The following is a 27,105-nucleotide window of genomic DNA, read 5'->3' as shown; positions in this document are numbered from 1 at the left end:
AGTTGAATATTAAATTGTCTTTTATTTCATATCCAAGATAAGAACCATTCCAGCGTCCTCGCGTCAAACAGGAGTTCACATGATCGAAAGGTTAAGAACTACAGCAGTCAGAACATTTGTACAAAAAAATGTAGCAACTGTGACACTGTGAAGCTATCGCTAATGAAGTGATGCAGTCAATTAATAGATGTGACACAATAAAAGCCCTAAGCTAAAGATGGTGCAACCTACAGCTGCTGAGTCTCACTAGGGGTGGAGGAGGAAGCTGCAGTTGGCTCAGTTAGATGGAGACACTTCACTCTTCTACAACACTTATCGAACACGGCAACATTATCACAAAGAAAAGATAATCAGAGTATAAATGGCCTTCAGAAACAGGAAGAAAATAATTTGGACTGTGTTTAAAAGTCTTTAAATAACATTTGCTGTGTATGCTGCATATTTACATGAAATTATACCAAAAAGAAGGTAAATTAGCCTGAACACCACCACTACGCTACTGTGTGTGTGGTGGGACTTCAGCCCAAAGAAACCCCTGCAGGAGAGACGAGAGTAAACATGCGCCGTGCGTCTAACGACGTCTTCATAGCTGTGTGGCCTTTCCTAAAGTCACCGGGTGAGAACATCCTCAGGGAGGCATCCCATTATCCTCCCCTCTAATGAGAGGAAGGCTGACGGAGAGAGAGATCCTGAAGAAATGCAATGGAAGTCATTTGAAGGATGCAGCACAGGAGTGGGAGTGCCTGGAGGTAACCCAGCAGAGGGGTCTCAAACGATCCTGGCTCCAATTACACACCACATCTGGATGTTTGTCTAGATGGAAACCTGGAAGCCCTGCTGCAGTCTGTCTGTCTGTCCTCTGTTCTTGCATGTCTGACATCGCTCTGAGGAGTCAGTTCACGTTCCACCAGTACTGGGCTCTAAGTGTTGAAGGGTCTGGTGTTCCTGCCAGGGTAGTGGCCTCGGTACTGGACCTCCATGTCCTCCACCCAGGCCATGCTCCAGTCCCACGCAGAAACAGGCTCCAGCTCCCCGAAGGAGTCTGCACGATAGGCTGGATGGAGGGTGCTGAGGGGGGAGGCCGGCGGGGAGAAGTCTACACACAGGAGGACGACATGTTGACATGCATTTTAATAGGAGTGGAGGGGTTACAGTGTAGTGCTGAAACCTTGCTGCCTGTAGAGAAGGTACCAGAATAATTTCAAGATCAGTGCGGAGCAGCCTTGCCTCTCTGGGGAAAACCACATTTAGAGGGAGCTTTGAAGCGTCTGTCTGTCTGTCTGTGAGAATAAAACTATTCGAATACGTTGGAAGCACCAAAACAAACAGTGCCAAGTCAGATCAGCAACACTCAGGGTTCTTCAAAGCACAGGCACATTTTACAGACAGCAGAAAACGTGCTTGTCCAAGGAAATCAGCTTTTGTCCTCCAGAGGAGAGTTGAAGCTGGTTCACAGCAGTCAGGCTGTGGATGAGAGAACACGACGACTGGTTCTCGTGTTCTAGAGAGCAGCCATCCTGCTCCTGCGGACCTCACTCTTTACAGTCTCCATCGACCCAATAACACCGGCGTTCTCCACGCGCTGTCACTGATTAAGGCCAGTCCACCTCTCAGTCGTATTTCATACAACAGCGGTACTGTGAACTGTACTGCTAGTGAATGCATAGTTGATTTTAGTACCCTTTAATGGTGGTAATATAGAATTATAACATAAATGGATGAAAACAGTTGATTGGCGATAGAATAACAGGCCTCGCTGTTCCTTTCCCATTGAAAGGTTTCATTTATACGTAAGGAGAGAAAACTGTAGTGTCGGCTGGTTTATTCCAGATCCCGTCAGCTGCTGCAGTGCTCCTGAGGTCCTCACCCACCCAGACTCCACGCCAGGAGAACGCCACTCATCACAGATGGACAACAACCACGTTCACAAGAGGTCTCACGATCCAGTGGCAGCTACACCTCAACACCAAATGTTCTCAGACCGCCACTGTCAGTCACCCAGGTCACTGCCATTTCGCCACCACACTGGTTCTGAAGCCAGCAGACTTCCTCCTGAACTGCAGTTCTCAACAGGTTTGATCAGAGCCGTTTGTTATCACAACGCACAAAAGGAGTGAGATCCGTCCAGGACTGCAGGAGTGACGCACCAAACTCATCTGCCAGCCAACAAACTCGAAATATCAGACTTCATTTCAGGGGCTCATACCCAGGCGAGGGGAACGGGGATCGCATGTCACGCGTGTTCCTCACTTGCACGGATCCACAAGCGATACGGTGGCAAAGGACATTTTGTCCTTCGCTCTCCAGTACAAATCTGACTCATACGACGCGTATTATGGCCGTAGTCGGAGGAGAAAGAAAAACAGGTCCTGTGGGTTTTTCTTCATTTTTCTATCCAGGAAGTGCATCATGCAGAGCTGGCCGTGCTGGGAGAACACGGGCATCCCTGGGGGAGTGCCGCAGGTTTGTGGAGGACACATCTGAGGACAGCCACATATCAAACAGATAAATAACAGCGCCTCCAGTGCTCCCAGGGACACAGTTCCAGGACGGAGTCGCCTGTTCACTGAGTGGCTCTGTACATTTATAGAACCCCTTTAATCCACGCTTGACTGCAGCAGGCAGTAGCGTAGCTTCACCAGAGCTGATTCCACGCGCGTGGCGGCTGAGTGCTGCGCCGGGCTGCTGCTGGACAGTCAGCTGTCTGGATAAACTACAGATGTAAACCTCCGCTGGCGTTTGATGACATCAACCCTGTGGACCACGCAGCCGCGATTTCAATCTCATCCACGTGCTCTGACCTGCTGTTATTCATCACTTCACTCATTTCCCATCAAATGTGGTTCAGCTGATCAGGTGACATGACGGTGTCAACCACCAGGTCAGAAAAGCTCCTCCTCAGACAGTTGACAAAAAACTCTAAGGTTTGCTTGTTTTATCAACAGCCGTTATTCGCTGCTGCATATTTGATTCGACGGAGACGCTGGGAACGCTTCGAACTGAGGTTCACAAACCAGCACAAAGTGACACTTTACTGACAGAACTACTTTTTTGCTCAAGGACCCCTCAACACAGTCACAGGTGGAAGTGAGGAGGAGAGCCAGCGACTCTTCTGTAACTGGATTCTACAATTTCATATGGCAGAGTGACGTACAACACAAGCAAGAATTGGACCATCGTAAGCTGCAGGTGCTGCCATCTAGTGGCAGATGAAATGCCAGTTTTTTTTCTTCCTAAAGATAATTTAACCACAACTGGCCACAACCAATAATTCAGTGTCAACAACATCGTTCAAGATTCAATATTCATCATTGTCAGTGCTGAGTCTTCACTCAGACCCGGGTCTTAAACCTCCTGACTCGTTCTACCCTGAGGACAAAGAGGACGAGGGTCAGATTCCAGTGCCCAGGTGTTCCATGAGCAGTTGAGTCATCCCACCATTTGGTACCAACAGAGGAGAAGAGCCAGGCTAGAGATTCAGAGCCACGCTGGGCTGTGAGGCAGGCAGAGCGTCACAGGCGAGAGGGCGTGTAGACCTGGATAGACCTGGATGAGGGGTCCAGGTAGGCAGGAGAAGAGCTTTGAATTTGATTTGAGGTGTCACCGGAAGGCCTCTCTACCTCCGAGCCGCGCCGCCCCACAAACAGCAGTGAATATCGTGTAAATATTTCCTGCAGGCGAGTCAAGTCGTCTACAGCGAGAACAAGCAGAGACAGTTACTGCATTTGCATTCATGGAGAGTCAACAGCCACAAACATGTTCGCTGACTTCAGAAGTAACTTGAGCTCAAGTTCACATGTCAAGGACACAAGTTCCCACACTGTAAACAACTTTCTGTCAGTTTTCATGGGGGGGGGGGGGGATATATAAACTCTGCTTGTCAGCATGGTAAACTCAAACCACAGCAGCAGTCACATGACCCAGGATGACCCTGCTTCAGATGTGACTGATACCCATCCCACTAACTGTGAGAGTGGAGGAGCCACAGCAGACGGGAAGATTTGCCGGACAGAAACTAGCTGAGTCACTCTGAGAGTGACGCCTGGCTGCCTGGTAACCAGAGGGCTGCAGGTTTGAACCCCCAGTCAGATACTGATCCAGTGACCTTGCATGGCTGTCGACAACCTCCCTATGAATACATACACAGTCTTTTTCTATTTAGACTCTCTCTCTCACACACACACACACACACACACACACACACACACACACACACACACACTAGAGAGGAGTACTGAGCTCCAGCTTGCATCTCTTTATTACAGACCCGAACATGCTAGAGCATGATTAAAAGTCACACAACTCCCTCTGCTGGAGGAGCCCAGTCATAGCAGGTGGGATCATTTATTGACTGAGGGCTCCATCTAGTGGCTGCATGGAATACACACAGCTGGCTCTCCTGTCTTTTATAAAAGGATGATAAACACGTTGTACATGAGCAGTCAAAAAAATCTCTGTCCTCTTTTGAAGCTCTAATGAAGAGGACTTGTTGTTTTAATGAGGTTTGATCTACATTTCCAAAGTAAACCACATGACGGATGCTAACAGGAAGTAAACGATCCAGAAGGAAAATGTACAGCCTTGCCAGGTACCTGAAGGATCTTGGGGGGCTGATGGACTGCTCTTCTGTTTTTGCTGTACACTCACAATCCAAACAGATGCTTACCTGACAAAGAGGCTCCACTCATGGACTCGGCCGCCGCAGCCAGAAAGCGGACAAAGTTGGTGCTGTCATTAGTATAGCAGCTGTCCACAGAGCTGATGAGACTGGTGCGGGCACTGGTCAGGTTGCCGTCGGTGACAGAGCTCCAGGTGTTCCACAGTGAGCTGTCCCATTCGCTGTAGCAGGAGGAGGGAGTGCTCTGAAGGCGGGCATGATGCAAACCAGCTGCTGGGCCCTCAGGTGCATCAGCAGCAGGGTCATGCTCCTGAGAGGAGGAGGGTGGCTCACAGACGTATCCCAGGTTGGAGGAGAAGCGGTGGAAGAGGGAGGGATGCTGCTCAGGCAGGGCACTGGAGAGGGAGGGAGAGAGAGAAAGAGAGAGAGCGAGACAGAGAGGGTAGCCTTATATAACCTTACATGTAATGATCTCTTCTTTGTCTCAGGTGTGTGTGTGTGTGTGTGTGTGTGTGTGTGTGTGTGTGTGTGTGTGTGTGTGTTACCTGCATCTCTCAGGTTTTGGGCTGAGCTCCAGATACTGGGTGGCTTCCTGTGATGTCAGTGTGCCATCCTGGTCTTCATCCAGTGACACGCTGTATGAGGCGGTAGACAGGTGGCTGTAGGCGGGGCAGCTGTGAGCGGAGGGGGAGCCTTGTGGCTGTGGGTGGTAACCTGAGGCAGGACACAGTGACTGGAGGGAGCCCAGGTCCACTGTTAGCTTAGTGGAGCGACTGGATCTGAGGAGGACGGAGGACATTAATAGAATCAGCATCAGGTCCGTCACACACACACACACACACACACACACACACACACACACACACACACACACACACACACACACACACACACACACACACACACACACACACAATTCACTTGATTCCACTCCAGTCTGCAGAGTAAAAGACAAGCTGTGTCCAGAGAGTCTCTTTCAGGTCTCAAGGCAACCAGCACTTCCCCAGCTAGCAGCCCTCCTGAAGTAGTGACACACTGACTACACAAACCTTCCTGAAGCATCAGACAGAAGTCCCAGTGGACTGCTCTGGAGCTGATGTTGAGTATTCTGACATGAGCAAACTCAGATAAAACGATAAAGAAGATCATTTAAGGCCTGATATAAAGCAAGAAACCTTGGTGTCTAACAAACGCTTTCTCCTGTTTGATGCTCACCACGAGCCGCCGTGCTGTTCTCTGCTCCTGGCACGACAACACAACACACACACTTCATCTCGATACAGCCTGGCTATGCGTCTTTAACAAGCATCTACACTGACATGCCCAGGTGGAAGGACACCACAGATGAGCTGCAGTTCACATCGCTGAAGATCTGGAGCCCACAGTGAAAATTGAAGCAGTCCTTTGTAGAGCTGGGTACCACCACTGACCTCCCGATACGATACGATTCCGATACGATTCGATCCAATATACGATACGATATTTTAGTTCCAATACCAATTTTGCTTTGGTAATGGAAGAGATTCTCAAAGGACTCATGCTGTAAATTCAATAGTAAAAGTAACCCTCTAACCTGCTGCATCATTAAATATTAATATTTACATTGAGAACTGATCATTAAACAATAGTTATACAACATCACGCACTTTTGATTTAAATATTTGACCGTCATTCAAAACAAAAGGGCAACTTAGACCTCCACAAACCGTCAGCAGCTCAGCAGGATGACTCGCGGAGTGGCGAGCTTCAATCGCCCGCGTTTGTCAACGTGGGACATGAGGGACCAGTGACTGTCAGTGTGCTGAGAGGTGATGGTCAAGTAGGAATCGTAGCTCTGCTTGTCCAGCTGTCACCAGCGATGGCAACTCTTTCTGCTGATTGCAGTGCAGTTGTTTTTAACTTCTCTGTACATCTTTGGGATTGTGACTTGACTCAGTTGTTTCCGTGTCAGTAGCACATAGCGTGGTTCCAGTGTGGACGGGGGTCTGAAGCCTACATTTTCTACCTCACAGGATGGTCTGAGGTCCTTGCAGATCAAAACTGCCAGAGCCAAAGTGATGTTCTCTGCACGTGGAGGCGTGGACGGAAACTTGGTCCCAAATGCTGTCTCCAGCGAGGGTTGTTGCAGGGACTTGTAGTTTCCTGGTTGCTGAGTGTCCTCTGGGTGATGCCTCGTCACATGGCTCCAGAGATTAGTAGTATTTCCGTTGTACTTTACTTCTACTTTGCACATTTTGCGCACAGCATTATTTTTGTCAAGTTGGGCGCAGTTTTCTTGCTTCTGAAAGCCGAAGTGCTGCCAGACTTCGGCTCTTAAATTTGCCGGAGATTAAAGTTGCGCTTCCGCCATCTTGTTGTTCTCTGATCGGAGGCACATGGCCTGGATCTGGTGAGGTCTGATCATCTGACTGCAGTAACGTTGCACTAAGCACTAAATCACGCCAGACTGAAGGGGCAAACAAAACAAAAAAATAAAGGGGTAAAATCTGATGGATTTTAAAAGGTCGATACTGGGATTTATGTATCGATAATCTTTCCTACAAATGCACATCGATAAAATATCGGTACATAGACATTTTTAACCCTCCTCGAGTCCTTTGCCTTATGTTTGCAGATCAAAGTTGGAAATTGGATAAAAGAAAAGTAGAAACAAACCCTGGACTCTAAAACTGAACAGAACAAAATCTTGAGCCGTCAGAACAGGATGTCACTCATTTAAATAATGGTTTGTTCCACAGATATTAACAAACTGAAGTTTGTTTTAATCTTTGGTATTGTTTTCTCACAGGATTACAGGAAAGGGAAAGAGTTGTTGCCTCTGGTAACAGTTGGCACTTTACCAGATGAAAAACCAAAACCAACAGAAGCCAGTTCAGTCAGAGTTTAGCAGCTGTGGCACATGAAGTTTCAGGTGTGTGTCAGAGTCCTTTACTCTCCACAAATCAGTTGGGACAGAGGGGCCATCATGTTTCACGACACTGAAGAAGCTCGAATGCTTCAACTCGGTGTTCCTCCACTGCCTCATCTAATCAGCACTGCAACATTTCTACGCTCAGGATCTTCAGCTAACGACTCCTTGACATTCTCTACCACTTCAACTGAGGTGTGTGTGAGTGTGTGTGCATGTGAGTGCCTTACCCTTCATCTGAGGTGAGGCTCTGAGAGTCTGTGGCGCCCTCCACAGGTAACAGCTGTGGTGGCGGCAGCATGTCCACTAGTTGTAATGATGCAGAGTAGTGCAGCAGGCGAGGACAACCAGCCACGTCATTACACTCTGGATGTCCACCTGGACACAGAAGACAGGTTCCAGCTCCAATGATAGAATTATCATTGAGTTTGGCGGCCAACTTTAATGCAGGAGCGCTCTGTGCGTGTGCGTGTGTGTGTACCATACTGGCCTGCCGGTACATGGCTGAGTCTCTGTTTGTAGACACTGGAGGGGCAAGCCTGGCTCCTGGTGGACAGAATGGGGACGCTGTTGACTGCATGCAACTCTGGAGGAGAGCACATAAAATAATCCTGATACACCGGAAACCTCCTGGCCAAAGCTGTGTTACAAAGACATCTCGTCACGACTGGGCTCCACCTGACAAAACTGGACTTGACAAGAACTGAGACACCCTCTTTTCTTGACTGCTGATTCTCTTTGGTGGGGACTCACGTGTGGTGTTGCACATGAACGCACAACCACATTTGGACATGAAGTATCTCAGGTAAGAAGAGTTCCATTCTGGATCTTTTGCTGATTAAACTGCCAGTCCTTTGCTGCGTGTTGTTAATAAGTATTAAACGTCACTAAGATATAAAAGAAGACTTGAGCGTCGGCTGCTGTCTGCAGTTGGAGAGTTTTTCAGAGGGAAGAGGAGCACCTGTCTAGTATGTGAGTGTTTGTGCTGATCAACGAGAGCAAACGCAAGCAACCCAGCTGTCAGTCACATCCAGCATCAGCAGGGCCTGTGAGAACCACGCGGGCCTGCTGGACTCTGAGGCACGAGGAGGGAGCAGCAGTTCTTGTTTCATTTCTGCTGTTACACAAAAAAAATTGCAAGACTGCATTTGTGTAAAATGATGGTGGAAGAAGATGAATCTGAGGGCTACAATGAAAAGTGCTCTGGACTCTTAAGGACTTTTAGATTATTACATTGATCAACTGCAAAAAACAGTTCAAATATTTTAGCAGTTGATAACCCTAATTATCTTTCTTTCTTTTCATTTTTCCTACAAAGACTGAAAGCGAATGGATGAAATGGTTCAGATGTGATGAAATCCCATGGACCCCCCCCCCCCCAAGACTACATACACCAGCGGGCGCAGCGTACTTGAAAAAGAAATTCTTTTCAGTCAATTTGCTACAAACTTTTTTCTGGATACTGAGGTAAACATCTCTTAATATTGGGCCTGCATGAATATTTTTATACTTTTCTCTTCTACTTGAGTCAGCTGGCACACGTTAAAGGTTTGAATCTGTCCATCACACATCTGGATGCTGACTGAAGGGTCAGGGGAGCAGGCAGATGGCGGTCAGTCCAGCGATGCTTTAGTCCCTGCTGAGCAGCTGCTACCTGGACACTGAACGTGGACTTAGTTTTATTGACAAAATTCTACTGTTATGATTAAATTGCTTCCAGGGACCACGAGGCCTGAGGACCACGAGGCCTGAGGACCATGAGGCATGAGGAACACGAGGCCTGAGGACCACGAGGCATGAGGAACACGAGGCCTGAGAACCACCAGGCCTGAGGACCACGAGGCATGAGGACCACAAGGCCTGACCATCATGAGGCCTGAGGACCACGAGGCCTGAGGACCACCAGGCCTGAGGACCACCAGGCATGAGGACCACGAGGCATGACCATCATGAGGCCTGAGGACCACGAGGCATGACCATCATGAGGCCTGAGGACCACGAGGCCTGACCATCATGAGGCCTGAGGACCACCAGGCCTGAGGACCACCAGGCATGAGGACCACGAGGCATGACCATCATGAGGCCTGAGGACCACGAGGCCTGACCATCATGAGGCCTGAAGACCACGAGGCCTGACCATCATGAGGCCTGAGGACCATGAGGCCTGACCATCATGAGGCCTGACCATCATGAGGCCTGAGGACCACGAGGCCTGAGGACCACGAGGCCTGACCATCATGAGGCCTGAGGACCACGAGGCCTGACCATCATGAGGCCTGAGGACCACGAGGCCTGACCATCATGAGGCCTGAGGACCACGAGGCCTGACCATCATGAGGCCTGAGGACCACAAGGCCTGAGGACCACGAGGCCTGACCATCATGTGATGTCATTCATTCTCTGGATCATTTCTCTCTTCTGGATACACCAACTTGTTTGCAGTATTTATGACTGTCTTCATTGTTCCGTGGTTCCCCTCAGGTTCACATTTCATGTGTTCTCATAGAAAGAGCTGCATGTGAAGGCACCTGGAGTCAGCGCTCACCTGAGACTACATCATGATGGATTAAGCCAACAGGAACTTAAGACGGTGTCAATATTAATGACACCGTTCACCATGATTCACCTTGCTTGCTGAAGTTCTTTTCCCATGGTTCCCTGAGCACGCCCATCCTGGGCTGAGGGCGTATGGCTTGTTTCCATGGCAACACCTCCCGGCAGCTGAGCGGCGAGGTCTTAGCAACAGGCTGACTAAATATCTGGATGGTCTCGGCTCCTTGCTGTTGTGGCAGACCGTGAGTCATTTTAGGGCTGCGACCAGGACTGTTGAAGGTCTTGAGGCCGTTCCCCATCAGGTCAACATAAAAAGTGCCATAGACGCCGCAGCTGTCAGTCACGATCGGAACCGCTGAGTCCAGGCGGCTGGATTCCTTCTTGGCTGACACCGGAAAGCCTGATGATGTAAAAATAAAAACACAAAACATGATGATGGTACTGATAATAGGTCACTCTCCTAGGAAGCTAACAGGGAAGAGCCTTCATCAGAAATCAGACAGACATCAAGAGGGGACCAGGTTAATCCAGACTCTAAATTGACCGTAGGCGTGGCTGGGAGAGCCAATGGTTGTCTGTCTCTATGTGTTGGCCCTGCCATGGACTGGTGACCTGTCCAGGGGGAAGGCTGCTGGGATAGGCTCCACCCCCACCACCCTCAACAGGAGAAGAGGGGGAACATGGAGGGATGGATGGGTGGGTGGATGGAAACAACTCAAAAAACATTTAAAAATAAAGAGAACTTTAGAAGCAATAAATTCTTTGAATGAATATGTTAGCAACTGAAGGGTCGCTGGTTCGATCCCCCACTTTCCCCGGTGACCATGTCAAGTGTCCTTGAGCAAGATACTGAACCCTGTAAAGAGCTTTGAGTGCCGCAAAGGTAGACAAGCGCTGTATAAAACTGAGTCCATTTCGCATTTCATTCACTTAGCGCTTGCAGCTAAAGTGTCCATGGCTCCTGCTGCTGCTAATGTTAGCAACAAACCAGGCCAAACACCAGAGGCGAGTAGAGGCAAACACACTGTGAAAGAACTCTGAAGCCTACCAGCAAACCATGACAAATGTACTCTTTGTTATTGTGTATATATACTCGCTTTTACTAAGTTTTCATGTGTTAAAAAAAAGAAGCTCTTAATAAAGCGATTGATGTGTAGATGCAGACAACAGTAACTGACTATTGAAACTTTTGCTCAGCTGGATGAAGGCATGAAAATGTGTTGTTAAGGAAGCTTCTGCTGCTTTGGACCGTGGGGGCTGGACTCAAACAGCTCCATCACCACTCAGAGCAGCCAGCAGGGCGGTTTAACAAGGGAGGACAGGAATACTTTCCAATGTTTCTTCATTTGATAATTGTTACAAACCAGGTAAAGGTTCTCGTCTGTATGAGGGCCAACAGTTCAGATGATGGACAAGATTAACCAGAGTAACCTCAAGTGACAAACCCTGACATTCACAATCAGTGGTAGTCACCAACCGGTTAAATCAACTCATTACTGAGGGCCGGAGCCAGCAGCTTCCCCTGAACTACTGATGTTCACCTCATGAGATTCTGGAGGGGAAAAGTCCTCCTCTTCGAAGCAGTGATTCTGTGTCTCTCTTGGGGGAGGGTGGAGTTCAGCTCAGACAGGGGGGCAGCTGCAGTTTAATCTGTTTATTGATATGTGCATTGTGAGGTGCCTGAATGGTCCCACCCCTCCTTGGTGGTCATACTCACTGGCACTCCGCAATCCTGGATGTTTGTGACCTTGGGCCCATAAGTCCTGGTACCTCTGGTTGAAAGCAGGTCTCCATCCCCCAGAGATCCATGGAGAGTCTGGAGCCGCCATCCTGCAGAGGACGAGAGTGCCACTTGAAGTCAAAAAGCACAAAAGAGAATAAGTTGGTAGGTCTCTACCATTTGAGAACTGTCTCTGCGCCACGGTGGAGCAGTGGTCCTCACTGTGGCCCCCAGCAAGAAGGTTGTGGGTGGAGCCCCGGCTGCAGCACGGGGTCTTTCTGTGTGAGTCTCCATGTTCTCCCTGTTCCTGCTGGGTTCTCTCTGGTACTCCAGCTTCCTCCACAGTCCAAAGACATCAAGAGGGGACCAGGTTAATCCAGACTCTAAATTGACCGTAGGCGTGGCTGGGAGAGCCAATGGTTGTCTGTCTCTATGTGTTGGCCCTGCCATGGACTGGTGACCCGTCCAGGGGGAACCCCGCCTCTCGCCCGAAAGCCACTGGGATAGCCCCCCCCCCCCCCGCGACCCTTAATCAGGATAAGCGTAAGAAAATGGAGGGATGTACTGTCTCTCGTGAAATTTATTTTGAGAGGCCTCTACCGTTCATGCACTTCCCATTTGTTGAAGCCAACATCAAGTTGTCAGGAGTGCAAGTCTCTTTCAGTCCACCTCACCTGTGTCTGATGATGAGATCTTCACTGGCTAGTCTGCGTAAACCTGTGGAGGTAAACAGGAACTTCATCTTGTGCTTTTTATGTAAAACTGAGAATCTGTTTTAAGCTCTTTCACATGTTAACTGCGAAGCCTCCATTCACACCTTTGCCCCTGTTATGTCCAGGTATCAGGTGACCCATCCTACTATGGCGTCTGCAGAGCCACACAGCTGCAGCCATCAAAACACACCACAGGAGGGCGCCAACACTGCCAATCAACACTGGGTCCTGGAGCAGGGCCAAGAGTGGAGGCTGCTCCGAGAGGCTGTTTGAGTCTGGAGGAGCACCTACCTGTGGGTCTGAGACACAAACAGGATGCAGATAAACCAGATACAGAGTCAAAAAGTATTCTTGAAAGTAGTTAGATGACACAGAGAAACCACAGACTACATTTTATCTGTTCACTGTCCTAAAAAAGACAGCAGCTTCTCCCTCAAGTGTCCCTTTGCTCACTTATCACAAATCCATGAGGGTCACTCTGCACCCCGACTCCAGCTCCGTTGGCAGCTGCTACGGTAATCCAGTATCGTTTCCCCGGCTGGAGGGCAGAAATGTCAAGGTGGTGTTGGCCACTGTCCACAGTCCAGTTTCGGTATTGCTGCTCCCCTGACTCCACACACCACACCTGAGAGGAGGAGAAGAGATCTCACTCACTGATGCTTTCGGCACCTGCTCAAACTCTTGCACTGCTCTGAGGGGATACACAGCACTTCTGTCAAGAGTTGTCACTTCAACAAGCTCTAAAATGGACTGAAATTACCCCAACATCCCTTCCTGAGAAGGTCTAATGTTCCAGTAACAACACACCAGGCATGGGCATCGTGGACCGGGGGTGGGGGGGCAGCTGTGTGCTAGATGTGCTATCCCACACCCCTGCTGTTTACGTTCCCTGTAATGTTACCGAATCTTGTACACACCTTGACTTGATTGAATTTCATGTGGAAAAAAATAAAAAAATAAAAAGAAAGATGCGGAACGGTTTAAAAATTATGATTACAACCTGTTCAAAATGACTCAAGTACTCAGTTGGGTGTGGTTTTTAGGAGGTGAAAAGACCCCCACACTCAGTGTTTCAGCTTCTGTTGAGCAGCGTGGAAGCTCGCTGCTGCAGCAGCAGTCCAGCCTGGATTCTTCCTTTTATGAGTCTCGAAATAACTTCAATGAAAATGGTGTTTTAAAGATTAAGAAAAAATAACGTGTTGCATCTACTGATGCAGAGAGTCCAGCAGGGATCTTCTGAGTTTGCTGCCGTAGTTACGATGATACAAAATATACAGTTAAAACATTGACACGAGGAAGAGGACTTCCTCTGCTCATTGTCTCAGGCGTCCTCCGGCATTGTTGCTGTTCAGCCCTGGAACATTCAGGGTGTTACATGGAAAATCTTTGATCCCCTTTCCTCCACTGTTTGGACACATTAGTTCAGTGAATGTGGAGTTCTACCCAAAGCTGACATTCTTTCAACTCTCTGTGACCATAAAAATGCCCTAAAAACTGAGAGCAGATGCTCAGCACCATGTAGCACAGCGTAAAGACGCAGTGCTCCCACTGCAAACAATACCTGGTATCCCTGGATGACACCATTGTGGCTTTCACGAGGAGGCGGCTCCCAGGTCAGGTGGATGGAGTTATTGTGATCATGGCGCACAGTTATGGACACAGCCAGAGGAGAGGCACTGGGCACTGAATAAAGGCGGTACAGTTTACTATCCGCTCCTAAACAGAGCTGAACTGTGATTTAGATGCATGTTCATTTTGAAAGAAAGGACAATCAGGATCAATTGAAACACTCAAATCAAATGATTTCTCACGTGTCTCAGGGACTCTGAGGTACTGGGTGTTGCTCTCCCTCCCATACAAGCTGCTGCCATACGGACGGACCTTGAACTCATACTTGTAGGCTCTCTTTAAGGGGCCCACCTGAGCCTGGAAGCTTGGCAGTGTCACCTTCTTTGCTGCCCAGTCTGAGCTGGCAGGCAACAGAGAACGAAACAGAACCTCAAAACCATCCAGGTAATGCGGTTGAGTTGGGAGGGACTGGAGCTGGTCAAGGAGAAAAGGCAACATGGATAAAATACCTGAAATATTTCTGCTTTCTCCAAAGCTCTTGAGAACACTTTCTACATACCTTCCACTGTACTTGGGACATGTTGGACCCCGGGGCCAAGATAGTGACATTTTCCAGAAGCACTCGCAGAGCTGACAGCTCTTTGTGGAGGTCTTTCTGTACAGTGCTGGCAGCCCCTGGAAACACAAGAGTTCATTTCTTTATTTCATATTTTTTGGTGCGCTTTAAGTGGGGAAGTTTTGTTCAGAACAAACCAACATCCATTTCATCTCTATCACCCCTCTCCCCTGACTCCCAACATTCTTTTCTTTGTGTGAGCGCAGCACATTTATTATTGTGTATATAGCAAGAAATCTGCGTATGCCAGAAGAGAGCCGATGACCTGGACCATAACTATGTTCTGAGCTCCCGTGTCCAAACAGACCTCAGCATCTGTGGCGTTTGCCTGGCACCACGCTACAGCCGAAGACACAGATGTGTGGTGGAGAAGCGAGTGCATCCCTGACTGGAGACATGGAGGGGACATACATGGGCTGTAGGCTGAGCAGCAGCAGCTGGTGGATGACCACCTCTTGTTTGCCAAGCCAGTGCCTGGCCAGTCACAGCGATCCCTGAGACCAGCAGAAGAAGAATCTGGCACAACGATAACAAGACCCTCCAATGTGGGTGAATGAGGAAGACCATCAACTCCCCTCTTCTACACCAGACTCACCAAGACTGAGAGCCTGTTCAAGGAGAAGGGCCATGAATTCAGGTGAAATGAGCACCTGGGCTACACGCTCATCTGCCTATCCACCCCTAGCACCAGTCTATGTGCTGGCGTGCACCTGCAGCTGCCCCACATGAGCAAGCGTCCTAATATCAACAAGGTCAACAAGAGGCTGAGGCTGCAGAAACATGGATCTCAACATTTGCTGACACTGTGCTGACAGATTGGGCTTCTTAGGTGGAGAAGAGGCTGGAAAGGCCAATGACAACTTCATGCCTGCCCAGATTTAGGCTCGAACCCTCCTGACATTACAGTAGGAAGGCTGGGATCAATGGACTTGGAAATAATCACAGTCTCACTAACAAAGACACACCAGTAGTTTAGTACAAAAGGTTGTTTCATAGATTTGTGAGGGTTGTGCAAAGAATAGGATCATGTCTCATGAACACAGCTTTAGCATCCTCAGTGTTGCTATACAAGAAGGGAGGCAGAGGAACGTAGAACCTGGCATGCACATCCTCGATGGTGGGAGGGAACCAGAACCCCAGGATGTCTCTGACTCTGTTCACTCAATAACTGCTCATCTGATTCATTTGATCAACTTGGCATCTGCAGTTCATCGAGTTCTGAAGCCGGACGTCAGATATTACTTGAATATCAGATATTACTCTGACAATGAGATGAAAAAGGTGTTAAAATACTGCAAAAAATACTGCTTTGAGTTGCTTGGTATGTTGTCACCTGTGGGACGAACGAGTTCTGAAAAATAAGTAGACATCAAGTAGAACACCAACAACTTGAATGGTGCTTTTAATTAGGAAGTGAAGGTAAAGAACCACAACAACATTTAGGTTTCTGTGAGGTGAAAATTCAATTATTGTAGGTTTATTATTATTATTGTTGTTGTTAATCATGAATTATTATTAGACGCTGCCGTATAAACACCATTTTCTAACCACCTTAACCTCGTTAGGTTCATACCCGGAGTAAGAAAACATCAGATCAGGACATGTTGTGTGTTACGATACTTTTAAAGATCATTCATATTTTCTATAGATCCTAAGGATCAATCCAGTGGTTCAGACTGTGACCTGTCAAAATGAAGTGACTGTTCTCTGAAACTGGCTGCTGACCAGAAAACATGCAGCAGCATTTTGTCATCATCTTACCTTCCACTAGCAGTTGTGCGCTGGCAGTGACCACGCCTGCATCGTTGACAGCAGTGCAGGTGTACCTGCCAGCATCCTGGGCCGTCACGTAATGGATCTGCAGGGTCTGGTCTGGGTTCACAAGATACCTGTGCATGCACGTGCAGTAGCAGTTAGTTTTGAACTGAAATTTAGATTTTACACATTTACATTCATGATCCATGAAGCCATGACAGAAGTAAGCCCCGAGGAGACGGACAGGGAAGTTTGTTCCTCTGAATCTTCAGAGACATTCCTAAGTGAATCTCTTTTCAGAGAAGGAAATGAAAGCAGCAACACAAAAAACAACTACTTCCTGTTTGCTCCATGTCATAGGAATCATCTAAGGACAAACATGTCTGATGTCAGCGAGTGGCTCTTGTGCTTTTTATCAATGAAGTCTGCGTACCTGCCATTGGGCAGTGGGCCCTGCTCTCTGCTCCAGACCACAGAGGGGGGAGGGTCACCTTTAGCTCGACAGTAGAACTGGGCCGACTCCCCCATTCTCACTGACACGTTTTCTGGCTTCAGCAGCAACACTGGCTTTGCTACAGTAAAACAGGTTGAACTCAGTACTCTGGCACCTGTTGGGAATTCTGGTGATGGATTCTGATGTTTGGGCTTGTACTGTAAAACCGTTTTACCGAGCACAGAGAGACGAGCTGCCCTGCTCTCTCTCACTCCCACCGTGTTGCTGGCCACACACACATAAGCACCAGAGTGGTTCTTCTGGGCCGGAGCGATGATCAGCTTCCCGCTCAGCTCCTGCAGCAGCGCGAGCGCGCGCACACACACACACACACACACGCACACAAAAGAGGGAGTCAGACACTTCAACTGGACATGAACACACGCTTCACATCTAACGTATGTCTCTGTCACCTCAAGTACTCATGTTGTCTTTCCTAGTTTGCAACCCTTATTTTTGTTGAGTGAAAACTGCATCGAATCTTAGTTTGGTTTCGCTTACAATCTTGCAACAAATAGATTAGTAAATAAAATGTATTTAATTGTGTGACGCTTACATGGCCTGCAGACACACGGCGAGGTCACGGCTGCACCACAGAGTTTCACTGGAACTCTTTTACTTGGCAGCTTTTAGCACAAATCAAAGTGCTACGTCCTGCACATTCTTAGTGGATATTTATCGTGGATGTATCAGCAAGTGTGCGGCTGCCGCTCTCTGACTTCTGCATTCTCCTCTAAGTCACAGAGGGGCAGGTATTTTTGTCATGACTTAAATACATCTGACAGTGAGTCACCTAATGATATTCATGGGTCAAGTATAGCTTCTAGGGCGTTCAATAGTTTTTCAACTTTTACCATTTTATTGGAACTGAGAGTAACAGAAACGTTTCAGGCCAAACGCAGTAATCCAGTGACCTTCACCTCAAGTGTAGAACTCATGTATCTTCACATCTGTATCTCAAATGTCTGCAAAGGCTCTGTCAGTGGATGAAGCAGCAAAGACCTTACAGTGTAGTGGAAGTCAGTGCTGTTGATGGAGACGCCATCTTTCCTCCAGAGGATGTTGGGTTCAGGGTGACCCACTGGGGGGCCACAGTTTAAGACAGCCACCTCCCCCTCCGCCACCTCCAGATCGCTGGGCTGCACAGCGAACTCCTCCTGTAACACTTCCCCAACACAGATGTGGGAGGGTTAGCATCGGCTCAACACCACTCATCTGAGTTCCTCTCTGAAACAGAGCATCTTAAATGAGTGTGAGCTTTTCCAGCTGTCAGGGGTGAGAGGTGAAGGAGTCAGAACCTGCAGCTGTGCCACTGATCTGGTTTTATACACACACACAACTCATGAGGCTACTTGAAACAAATCCTTGCAACTGAAAAAGTCGCACTCCTTCTTGCTGTATCCGTCATATCTATCCAGACAAACGTGTTCCACGTCCATCACAGGTAAGTATTCATAAATCTGCCTATGAGATCAACCCAGAGGACAAAACTAGAATCCATGAAGAATGCAAAGCAAGGGGGAGCCCAGTTCAGTGGTAGGACTACGGCTCGCACCGACGTCAATTTGTCATACAACTCTGACAACATTAGGTTTTGAGTCAGACGTTGCAGTCTGGGCTCAGCTGGTGGAGCAGGTATGTGACAGACAGACTTCTGCCTCCTGACCAGTTGGTTTCAGTCACAGGCTTTGAGGACTCAGAGACAACCAGCCGCTGCCTGTCAGCCTCAACACTGGGATGCAGATTAGTCGACTGGGAGGGTCAGAGGTTCATGACTGCAGCACCTCTGTTTGACCACCTCCTGGCCAGCAAACACTGGCAGTAGACCCCTGTTACCTCTTCATTAGACTGCTGCATGGTGTGTGCGCGCGCGCGTGTGTGTGTGTGTGGTGGTATCAGCAAACGTGTACACATGTGTCCACCAGACGTTCTGTTATGTCAGTGACCACAGGGGGTCTGGCGGGAACCCTAGGCCCTCCTGTGACAGATCAGGTGTAGATCATCACTGTCGTTAAGTCTCTTCAGCACCACTTCATCCTGGGTTCAGGGTCATACTTCTAAAGCGAGATGGTTTCCTCCAAAATCTGCTGTGAAGAAATGATATCTATATCCAGCACTGTAAATAACCACTCTTGTATGTTTTTAGGGACTAAAGATTGATCAGATGTCTCCATCGTGTACCAGGTCCAGCACTGACCTCAGCTCTCTACCAACACCAGTCAAATGTGGATCTTCACTCAAAGAAGGAAACTCTGTCAGGATTCTCTCACGAGCCTTACCTGCGATACGCAGGGACGCGTTGCGGCTGGTGGCCTCTCCTGCACTGTTCCTGGCCACACAAGCATAGACGCCCTCATGCGACTGGCCTCGTCTGCCCCCACCCACACTCAGGAAGAACAGGCTGCCCTCAGACAAAATCATGGGCTGCAACTGGCCGTCTCCCTTGGGCCCCTCCAGGGGCTGGCCGTTGTGCAGCCACTCGATGGTCGGCTTCGGGTTCCCATCTGCCCGGCAAGAGAGCGCAGCGGGACTCCCAGTCTTCACCACCACGTCAGACGGGTGGTGGACAATCCGGGGGGGCGTCTCCTCCGAACGAACTCTGGAGCCTGAGAGGAGAAGAGATGTTGAAATGATCTGAGCACCCGAGTCTCAGTTGACGGACTATTCCTTCGCTTAAGCCTGAACGCCCCCAATAGTCCACACGATCATGATTTAATCTGAATTGTGGTCGGATCAGCTGCACTTCTCAAATGTCAGGAAGGCGTGGATATTTGTTCCAGGCTCACTGAGTGTCAAAACACCATTTGTAATGACATCCTGTTGTGCTGCAGAGTCCCGCCTCTCCTGACCTTCAGAGAGCATCTTTGTTTGACACAAACACCACCATCACTTCAATGGAAATGAGAAGAGCGAGGCCAAAATCTTCACTCTCACCTCCCACATGAAAATGATGACGATGAAACTGCTGGTTCCAGAGCAGAGATCTTTTTGATACTTCAGATGTTTGAGCGTTGTGTTTAAAGACCCATCATGAGGCTCTGGAAAACCTCACAAGACTTTTTGTGAAACAGAACAAAACCTGTACACAAATGCTTCAATGTAAATGTCTTGCAGAGAAAGAATTATCGAATCAAGGAAGGATTATCAGTGCGTCTGGTGTTCCGCTGCAGCGGCATGGAGAGGAATCTGGATGGGTACCATGGACCATAACCATCGTTCCCATATCTGATCCCTGCATGGAGTCGGCCGAGATGTGAAAAAACCTCAGCACCAGATTCCATCTCAGGGTGAGCGACACCAGAGACCTCTCTTCACCCACATTTGTGAGTATTGAGTCCATTTGTCTCTGGAATTATTTTCTCTGTGTAAAACACCAACATCCCAACGACCACACCTGCAGTCCCAGAGTCCGTCGCTGCCTCTGCTCCGTGTAACTGGTGCCAGCCTCCCCACAACAAACAGGGTTAAGCCCTGCCACCAACAAACAGTGTCTATTTGCAGCTGGTGGGTCAGGAATGCCATTGTTTGAACTTCCCATGGAGTCAGACAACCACATTCAAGGAAGCTGGGAGACTGTGATCAGCTTCCTGATAGGAGAGGAAACTAAGACACATCGACCCCAACAAAGCCGACTGGAACTCCCCCATCAACTGCATATCCGCAGCAGAACAAAAGACACGCCTGGAGAGGAATTTTGCTGCTGGCATTGTTGCCTCTTTGAAAAAAAAAAAATTCAAAAACTGAAGCGATTTAGTCAAATCAAGTGTGTCAAACTGTTTCTTTGAGAGACGCTGCTTCTCTTTCACACACGTAGAAACGAATCAGGGAGTCTTCCTGCTTCACTCAGAACCGACGCCATTCCATTCAAACTCACAAATACGACAGAGGTCTTGAGATGTGCTTGAGCTGAAAACATTAAGAATCAGTTCCAATGTAAATGTAGATATCGTTCGCAGTGACAGCAAACGTCTGCGCAGGTTGAGGATTGACTCCAGCACTGCAGAGACACATGAACTGCATTCCCAGCGTCATGATGAGGATGCTCTCTCCTCTCAGGCCTCCCTCCCTCCCGACCCCTGTCACTAGTTCAGAACTCTTCAACTCAACCTCAGCACTAGACTGGAGAGGAACTCAATCTGCAACAGATTATTTGGTACACAGAATATTTATCTCGCTCCAAATGGACGTTCAGAAGAAAAGCTGCCACTACAACTGATTATACTTCAGCGTCATGACAAATAAAGTCATTCATGACAGTTATAATCAGGATATTACAGGTGTGTGTGTGTGTGTGTGTGTGTGTGTGTGTGTGTGTGTGTGTGTGTGTGTGTGTGTGTGTGTGTCAGACACTTACCTGACAGCAGAACTCCCAGCGCAGTCATCAGCATGCTAACACGAGTGAAAACACCTCCGGACATCTTTAGCCGTCACAGACCTTCACCTCTAGCAAACTTTTAAAATTAGTTCCCTGTGTAAACCAACGTCAAACTCCAGCTTCCTCCGACCTGTTTTCACTCTACTCAATAAAAACATCGGTTAGAGAGCCACATGTTCTTGGAAATATGCCGTTTCATCGGGAAAACCAGCGCCAACTTCTGTCGCGCGCCTCTGTGACGACCTGTAGACAAGTCATCGTAGGAACAGTCAGCTTCCTGACAAATGTTTTTCAAAATAAAAGCATACATGTAGCGGACACTATAATGAACCCTACACGTCGCTTGTAAACCGCAAATAATATAAAGCTTAAGGTTTATTTTAAATCTCTATATTCTTTTTTTCTTGACTTGATTGTAGGCTCATTAATCTTGTTACTAAATCATCTCTACATTTTAAATTGAAAGCAATAACATAGGCTTCCGGCAACATTCTAGCTTTTTGACAAACGCAGTCGCACAAGTTAATGACCTAATTGTATTACTTCGTTATTAATCTCCTTATTTAAGAGTTCAATGAGAAAACTTACACTTGAGCAGCTGTTTAGACTTGTCCTTGTCACCAAGTCAGGACAGCTCACCACAAAGGTCTGACAACACTCACTGACACTCTGGAACGTTTTCAGTCGTGAACTACAACAGTCTCAAACCATCAGGAGTCATCAGAGCTTCCCACCATGAACTCCCACCGTTACCTTTGCTCACGTTAGGATTCCATTTATTTTGTTTTCCTCTGAAATCAACTGACTGACTGGCAGCACCAGGATAAGCACACGCTCCGGACAGTTAGTGGCAGCAGCTGCGTGCTGATCGGAGGCAGGAACTTCAGAGCCTCTCATGGTTAGGAACAATTGAAGGAAGCCACGCATCATCCTCACAAGCGTCGTCCTCACTCAACAAGCATGTAAAGCCATTCAAATCTAAATCTTCCTATGTAACATAAGACAGAAATCACAATTTCTTCTTTAAGAAAGCCATTTTTGAGCCCCTAGACTCACACCTGCCCATGAATACATTACACTGGGAAAACTCAATCTCTCTCTCACACACACACACACACACACACACACACAGCTCCTTTTCTCCCTCTTCCTACAAAGCGTTACGTCATACTAACTGTTATGGTGGTTTTGCGGTGATATTCTTTATATAAACACGCCTGGACTTCAAACTCCCAACCACAAGTCTGACATAACTTCATACAACCCTCCGTTTCTGTCTGTCGGGCTGAAAAGGACGGCGATGACTATGCCCTTTGCATACTTTTACTTTTGAAATGAGTACATTTCCAACTTAACAGTTTTAACAATTTCCCTTCATATATCAATCCTGGGATAGGGTCTTTTCAGACAAATTCCTTTGTGGCAAAGTTCCAAAGAGAGTTAAGCGAGTTCAACTCTATTCATCAGTTTATGAGGGGATGCTTTTAATCCAACACAATTTAGCTGAAACGTAGTTGTGGGAAGCAGGAGGAGGAACACTTCTGACACAGGGGTACTTGTGAGGCTCCAGGGCAAAGGCAGGATGACCCAGAAATCAGTGAAGTACTTCATTCCTTGAAATGGCCTCCATAAATAAAGTATTGTTGGGGGAACTGCTCTTTGTGCAACTCAGAAAGGCCCGAGGCGAAGTGATGGATGTTTATATTGATCCAACAACTTGGGCTGATGGCCTCGGCAACAAAAGCCTTAGAGGGGATGAAGGATGGGAGCGGGCTCAACACAGCCATGGGAATGGTGCTGCGCTGAGATGTGGCGAGGGAAGGACGCTCTTTCAAGCTGCAGACCAAAGGTCAGGAGAAGTGACGGGATGGGCAAAAAGGGCGGGATGGGATACGGAAAAAGGAAGAATGTGTCAGCGATAGTGAGGAATGTGATAAAAAGAGACTTCGGAGAAAAGTGTGTGAGTGTATATCAGGCCAGTGTTGAAAGAAGTCAGCAAAGACTGCCAGTGAGGGGACGAGCCTTTGTTTCCTCTGGACACACATCGACTGCACGCATCAACATGAGCGGCTCGTCCAGAGAAAATGAAGAGGAATCATTAAAGAACACCACAAAAATAATGAAAAACAAGACATGAAAATAATATATGATAAGACAGAATCATGTATCAACTCATACAAAGGAATAATAAATATGTAATATTTTTTTCTGAGTTGTACAACTGAATGGATGAGTGTATGTTGTATGAACTATGTTGCGCTGTTTACGTCTGGTGTGTTTGGACCCGTCACAATAATCAATATATCAACGCATCCTCTAATAAATCAACACTCAACATGCCTGTCTTCTCAATCAACAGTCAGTCATTATTTGAAAGACGGTAATTGTGTTATTATAGAATTAAATTATCCATCTGTCAGAGCTATTAAATACGCAATACAAAATGACGGTAATATCGTTCATCACAATCATGTCTTTGACGACTAACAGCGATGTCTTCCCAACAAAGTCTGTTAACGTGAATTGTTAACGTGATTTTTGAGAATTTCTCAGAAGCTTGCAGACTGATGACCCACTCAGCAGCAGATCCAGGACAGGAAGAACTCGCGTGTGTCGGGTCTGGACGGGTTTACGAGCTCACCTTTTCTGTGGTGCGTCCTGCTCCTTTGCGGCGTGTGCTGCAGTCCAACACCCTGACGAACACGCTCCTTGACCCGGGTCCTTGACCTTCTGTCTAATCCCCACTCTGCTGGACAGAGGTCTTGGCACTTGGCACCCTTAGAGTACTCGGCCCAGGTAAGGAACCATGTCACCCACAGAAGCCAGGTGCTGACCCTCATCTTCAGTCCACAAGTCCTGCCTTCACTTCCTGGGTGCAAGATGCCAACCCTAGAGCAGTCCCCCGACCTCCTCCATCCCCCCGGCCAATGAGAAGCTCTTGACTGTCCCAAAGAAATCCAGCATGCGACCTGTCCTACTGGCTGTTTGTGGACGGCTCCTTCATTTTCCTTCACCACTGTGAGACCCTCATCTCTTCTCCTTCTATTTGGCTCGTCTTGGACCTCCAACCTCCCTCCCCTTTGGATCCTTTTTTCTCATGAGGAGGGAGTGGTTGGGGGGTGCACTGATTAAAAAAAAACAACAAGTTTGAGACCTCATGCTGGGCGACTAGTTAGGGGAAGGGGACCAAGGGGTACTGTCTTGTCCAACAACATCTGTGGCATTCATTCTGGATGGGATAAGAGGGGCAGAAAACAAGACTGAGCCTCGGGGAGGAGGGCGGAGAGGGGAGGATGAAATAAGGGGGAGGCAACAGTGAGAGCTCTGTTTTCTCGACTCAAATCATTTTCATTGATAAAATGTTTAATGCATCAAGTGCTGCAAGACGGTTTCAGCTCACACGCTCAGACGGAAGTCACCTGACCGGAGGAAGTGTGTTTGTTTCTGAACAAGGAGTAAAAAGCTTCGTTCTCTCTCACTGCGTTGCTTTCATGTGACAATCCAGCCTCTCTCCAGTCAGTGCAGGCAGGAAAATGTGTTGCTGCCTGTCCGCATAATATGAGTGTCATACATCATCTCAGCCACACAGGACGTAGCAAGTCAAGCTGGTCAGAATGTTCTGGGTCCAAACAGCAGCTTTGTGTGGTTTTAGTGAAGGTGACTTATCTAATCTGGGTTTATCAGCCTGTAAACATAATTAGTAGAACACATTCTCTCTCATTTGTACAATACCCAATAAACAGTTTTACAAATTTGCAATGTCAACATCATTTAATTTTTTCAGACCAGATTCGTTTAATTGCTCTATCATTAAGGCTCTTTGCCAAAATTACTTGATTATTTATCTTTTACTGTCCCATTTACTCTGTATTAACTCTATCTGATACTTTTATAATTAAAGTGAAACCATTCATCATCAAACTTATCATATTTAGTGTTGTGGGGGCCAGAGGCAAGAGGCAGGGTCACCCTGGACCCATCGCAGGGCTAACATACAGAGAGAAGTGTGTCCCAGGAGAGACCCCACACAGACCCTCTGCCAGATGTGTCTCATTCAGGAAGGGTTTTTTCCCCCCTGCACAACCTACTGGTAAACCCAGAATTCAGAAAACACCTGCCACATTTGAAGTTGGAGGAAGCTACTGGACACCAAAGTCTAAGTACAGCAAAACAACACAAAACGTCGGTTCAGAAGTTCACCAAAGGGTCATCCGGGGTAGTCCAAGTCTTCGTTACCAGCTCATGGATCAGTCCTCAACAAATACTTTGATCTGAGCGAAAATACTAGCAAATACAGATCCAGTCCCACCATCCACAGCATGAGCTTCAACACTTCCTCACAATAACAGACAAGAAAGATGGTAACACAACACAACCATGTTAAATAGTACGCATTCTTGCATACTTCAAAACATCCCAAATGTCTGTCTATTTTTTGAAGAAAACTTTTCTAATGTTATCCACAACAAAAGAGACTAGGCCTTACTTTGTCCTCAAGTGTATTGCAGCTACTTCTTCCTACTACTTCAACTTCTACTTCTACTTCAACTTCTACTTCTACTTCTACTTCTACGACTACTACTATAAAACCTGGAGAGTCTACGAAATCTGTGCCCAGTGGTCTGTAGAGTTACCAGAAATTACACTTGAATATAAACATCCTGGTTCTCTCTCTAGTCCCCGACTCTGCACCCATCTTAGCTATGGCAGCGTGAATGGGTGACCAGTCCCAGCGTGGTCATGTGACACTGCTCAACTGTGTGACACTGCTCAACTGTGTGACACTTCTCAACTGTGTGACACTATAGGTGTCAGAGACATACTGTATGAGGAGTCCTCCGTGCTCTGAGGCCACCCATCCCCAGCCATTGTCTCCGTGGTCTATGATTAGCGTAGCCACTGGCTTGTTAATCATTTCACCAACCCTGTTAAAACAAACCCCCCCGTAGGGCTGTGCTCCGGCCCACGATGGGGCATCGTGTTCAAGCAGCCGAGGGCTATTGGTGAGCAGCTGACCTCTAATCTGGGCCTTCAACGTCTGCCTGAGAGGAGGGATGGTGGGGTCATTCCTTCCTGAGAGAGAGGGGTAACAGGCCAAGTCAACACCAGCCAGGACCTGGATTTTGCCCCCCTAGTGTGTGTTGCAATGATGTTGTGATTGCTACACACACTAGGGGGGCACAAAAGTGCACAATAGAACACAACCAAGCTGCACGGAGGAGAAAAACAGAACTCCTTGGCCCCAAACCTGCATAGTTTGTTACTGAGGCAACAAGGAGCCTGTTCATGTGATGTAGCAGCAGCACTCCCTCCCAGCTCCGCTCACGTCCCACTCACGGGCTGATAAACGCTTCATAATTCAGGAATCGTATCATCGACCCAAATAAGGGTTGAACATGCTCCTTAGCCCTCATTTACCAAACTTTGTGGGAGAACAGCAGGCTGCCATCTGGCTGGTATAACATGAACGGAGTCACATTCTTCAGGGAGAAGTGCACCATCTTTGGTGCCCACGATCATTAATGGATGTTCAGTGCTGTGAGAGCTGGGTGGGGCAGCAGCGGTATCACAAACAGGGGGCGACATGGCTGAGGATGTGAACGGCAAGCCAGAGGTTCTGCTTGAGTGCATCTGAATGGCGGATCTAGCAGGGAGCAGTGCACCCTGTCCCTTTTGCAGCTTCACAACCAAGCACCCAGAGCTTTGGGCTCACACCTCTTTGCCCTTGCATTGCTCTCTTTCTCTATCTCGCCCGCCCCCATCTCTTTATATGTCCAGCTGGCTG

The 27,105-nt window shown here is 47.9% G+C and overlaps 1 protein-coding gene across 4 annotated transcripts; it reads right to left on the bottom strand.

Moving 5' to 3' along the window:
* robo4 (roundabout, axon guidance receptor, homolog 4 (Drosophila)) lies at positions 1–24,521 on the bottom strand. Of its 4 annotated transcripts, none has more exons than XM_086227041.1 (19): positions 23,962–24,521; positions 19,225–19,551; positions 17,953–18,110; positions 17,121–17,241; positions 16,886–17,024; positions 16,459–16,586; positions 14,641–14,756; positions 14,324–14,555; positions 14,074–14,195; positions 12,966–13,137; positions 12,617–12,811; positions 12,474–12,516; positions 11,797–11,909; positions 10,153–10,479; positions 8,008–8,112; positions 7,757–7,904; positions 5,164–5,397; positions 4,667–5,013; positions 1–1,096 (listed from the first exon to the last, which is right to left on the bottom strand). In XM_086227041.1, exons 1-19 carry the CDS (start codon positions 24,158–24,160, stop codon positions 921–923), a joined length of 3,402 nt encoding a protein of 1,133 aa, XP_086083167.1. In that variant the 5' UTR covers positions 24,161–24,521; the 3' UTR covers positions 1–920. The 4 variants fall into 4 exon arrangements, with proteins under 4 accessions (XP_086083167.1, XP_086083168.1, XP_086083169.1 ...); XM_086227042.1 differs by having other exon boundaries at positions 8,017–8,112; XM_086227043.1 differs by lacking the exon at positions 23,962–24,521 and adding an exon at positions 21,300–22,438.
* Between the last annotated feature and the right edge of the window lie 2,584 nt (positions 24,522–27,105).

Source organism: Aulostomus chinensis, chromosome 15 (assembly GCF_037954235.1).
Source record: "Aulostomus chinensis isolate RoL2024-O1b breed Wild chromosome 15, RoL_Achi_v1.0, whole genome shotgun sequence".
NCBI classification, from domain to species: domain Eukaryota; kingdom Metazoa; phylum Chordata; class Actinopteri; order Syngnathiformes; family Aulostomidae; genus Aulostomus; species Aulostomus chinensis.
The sequence above is the reverse complement of the archived record's forward strand: the minus strand, read 5'-3'. Positions and strand labels throughout refer to the sequence as shown.

Bases quoted from the DNA above. Each gene is read 5' to 3' on its own strand.
- robo4 (XM_086227041.1), bottom strand. From the start codon at position 24,160: ATGAGGGTCAGCACCTGGCTTCTGTGGGTGACATGGTTCCTTACCTGG. The intron at 16,587-16,885 runs GTACGCAGACTT...GTGCATGCACAG, and splicing joins GGCCCACTGCCCAATGGCAG to GTATCTTGTGAACCCAGACC. The intron at 11,910-12,473 runs GTGAGGTGGACT...CGTCCTCTGCAG, and splicing joins GATCTCATCATCAGACACAG to GATGGCGGCTCCAGACTCTC.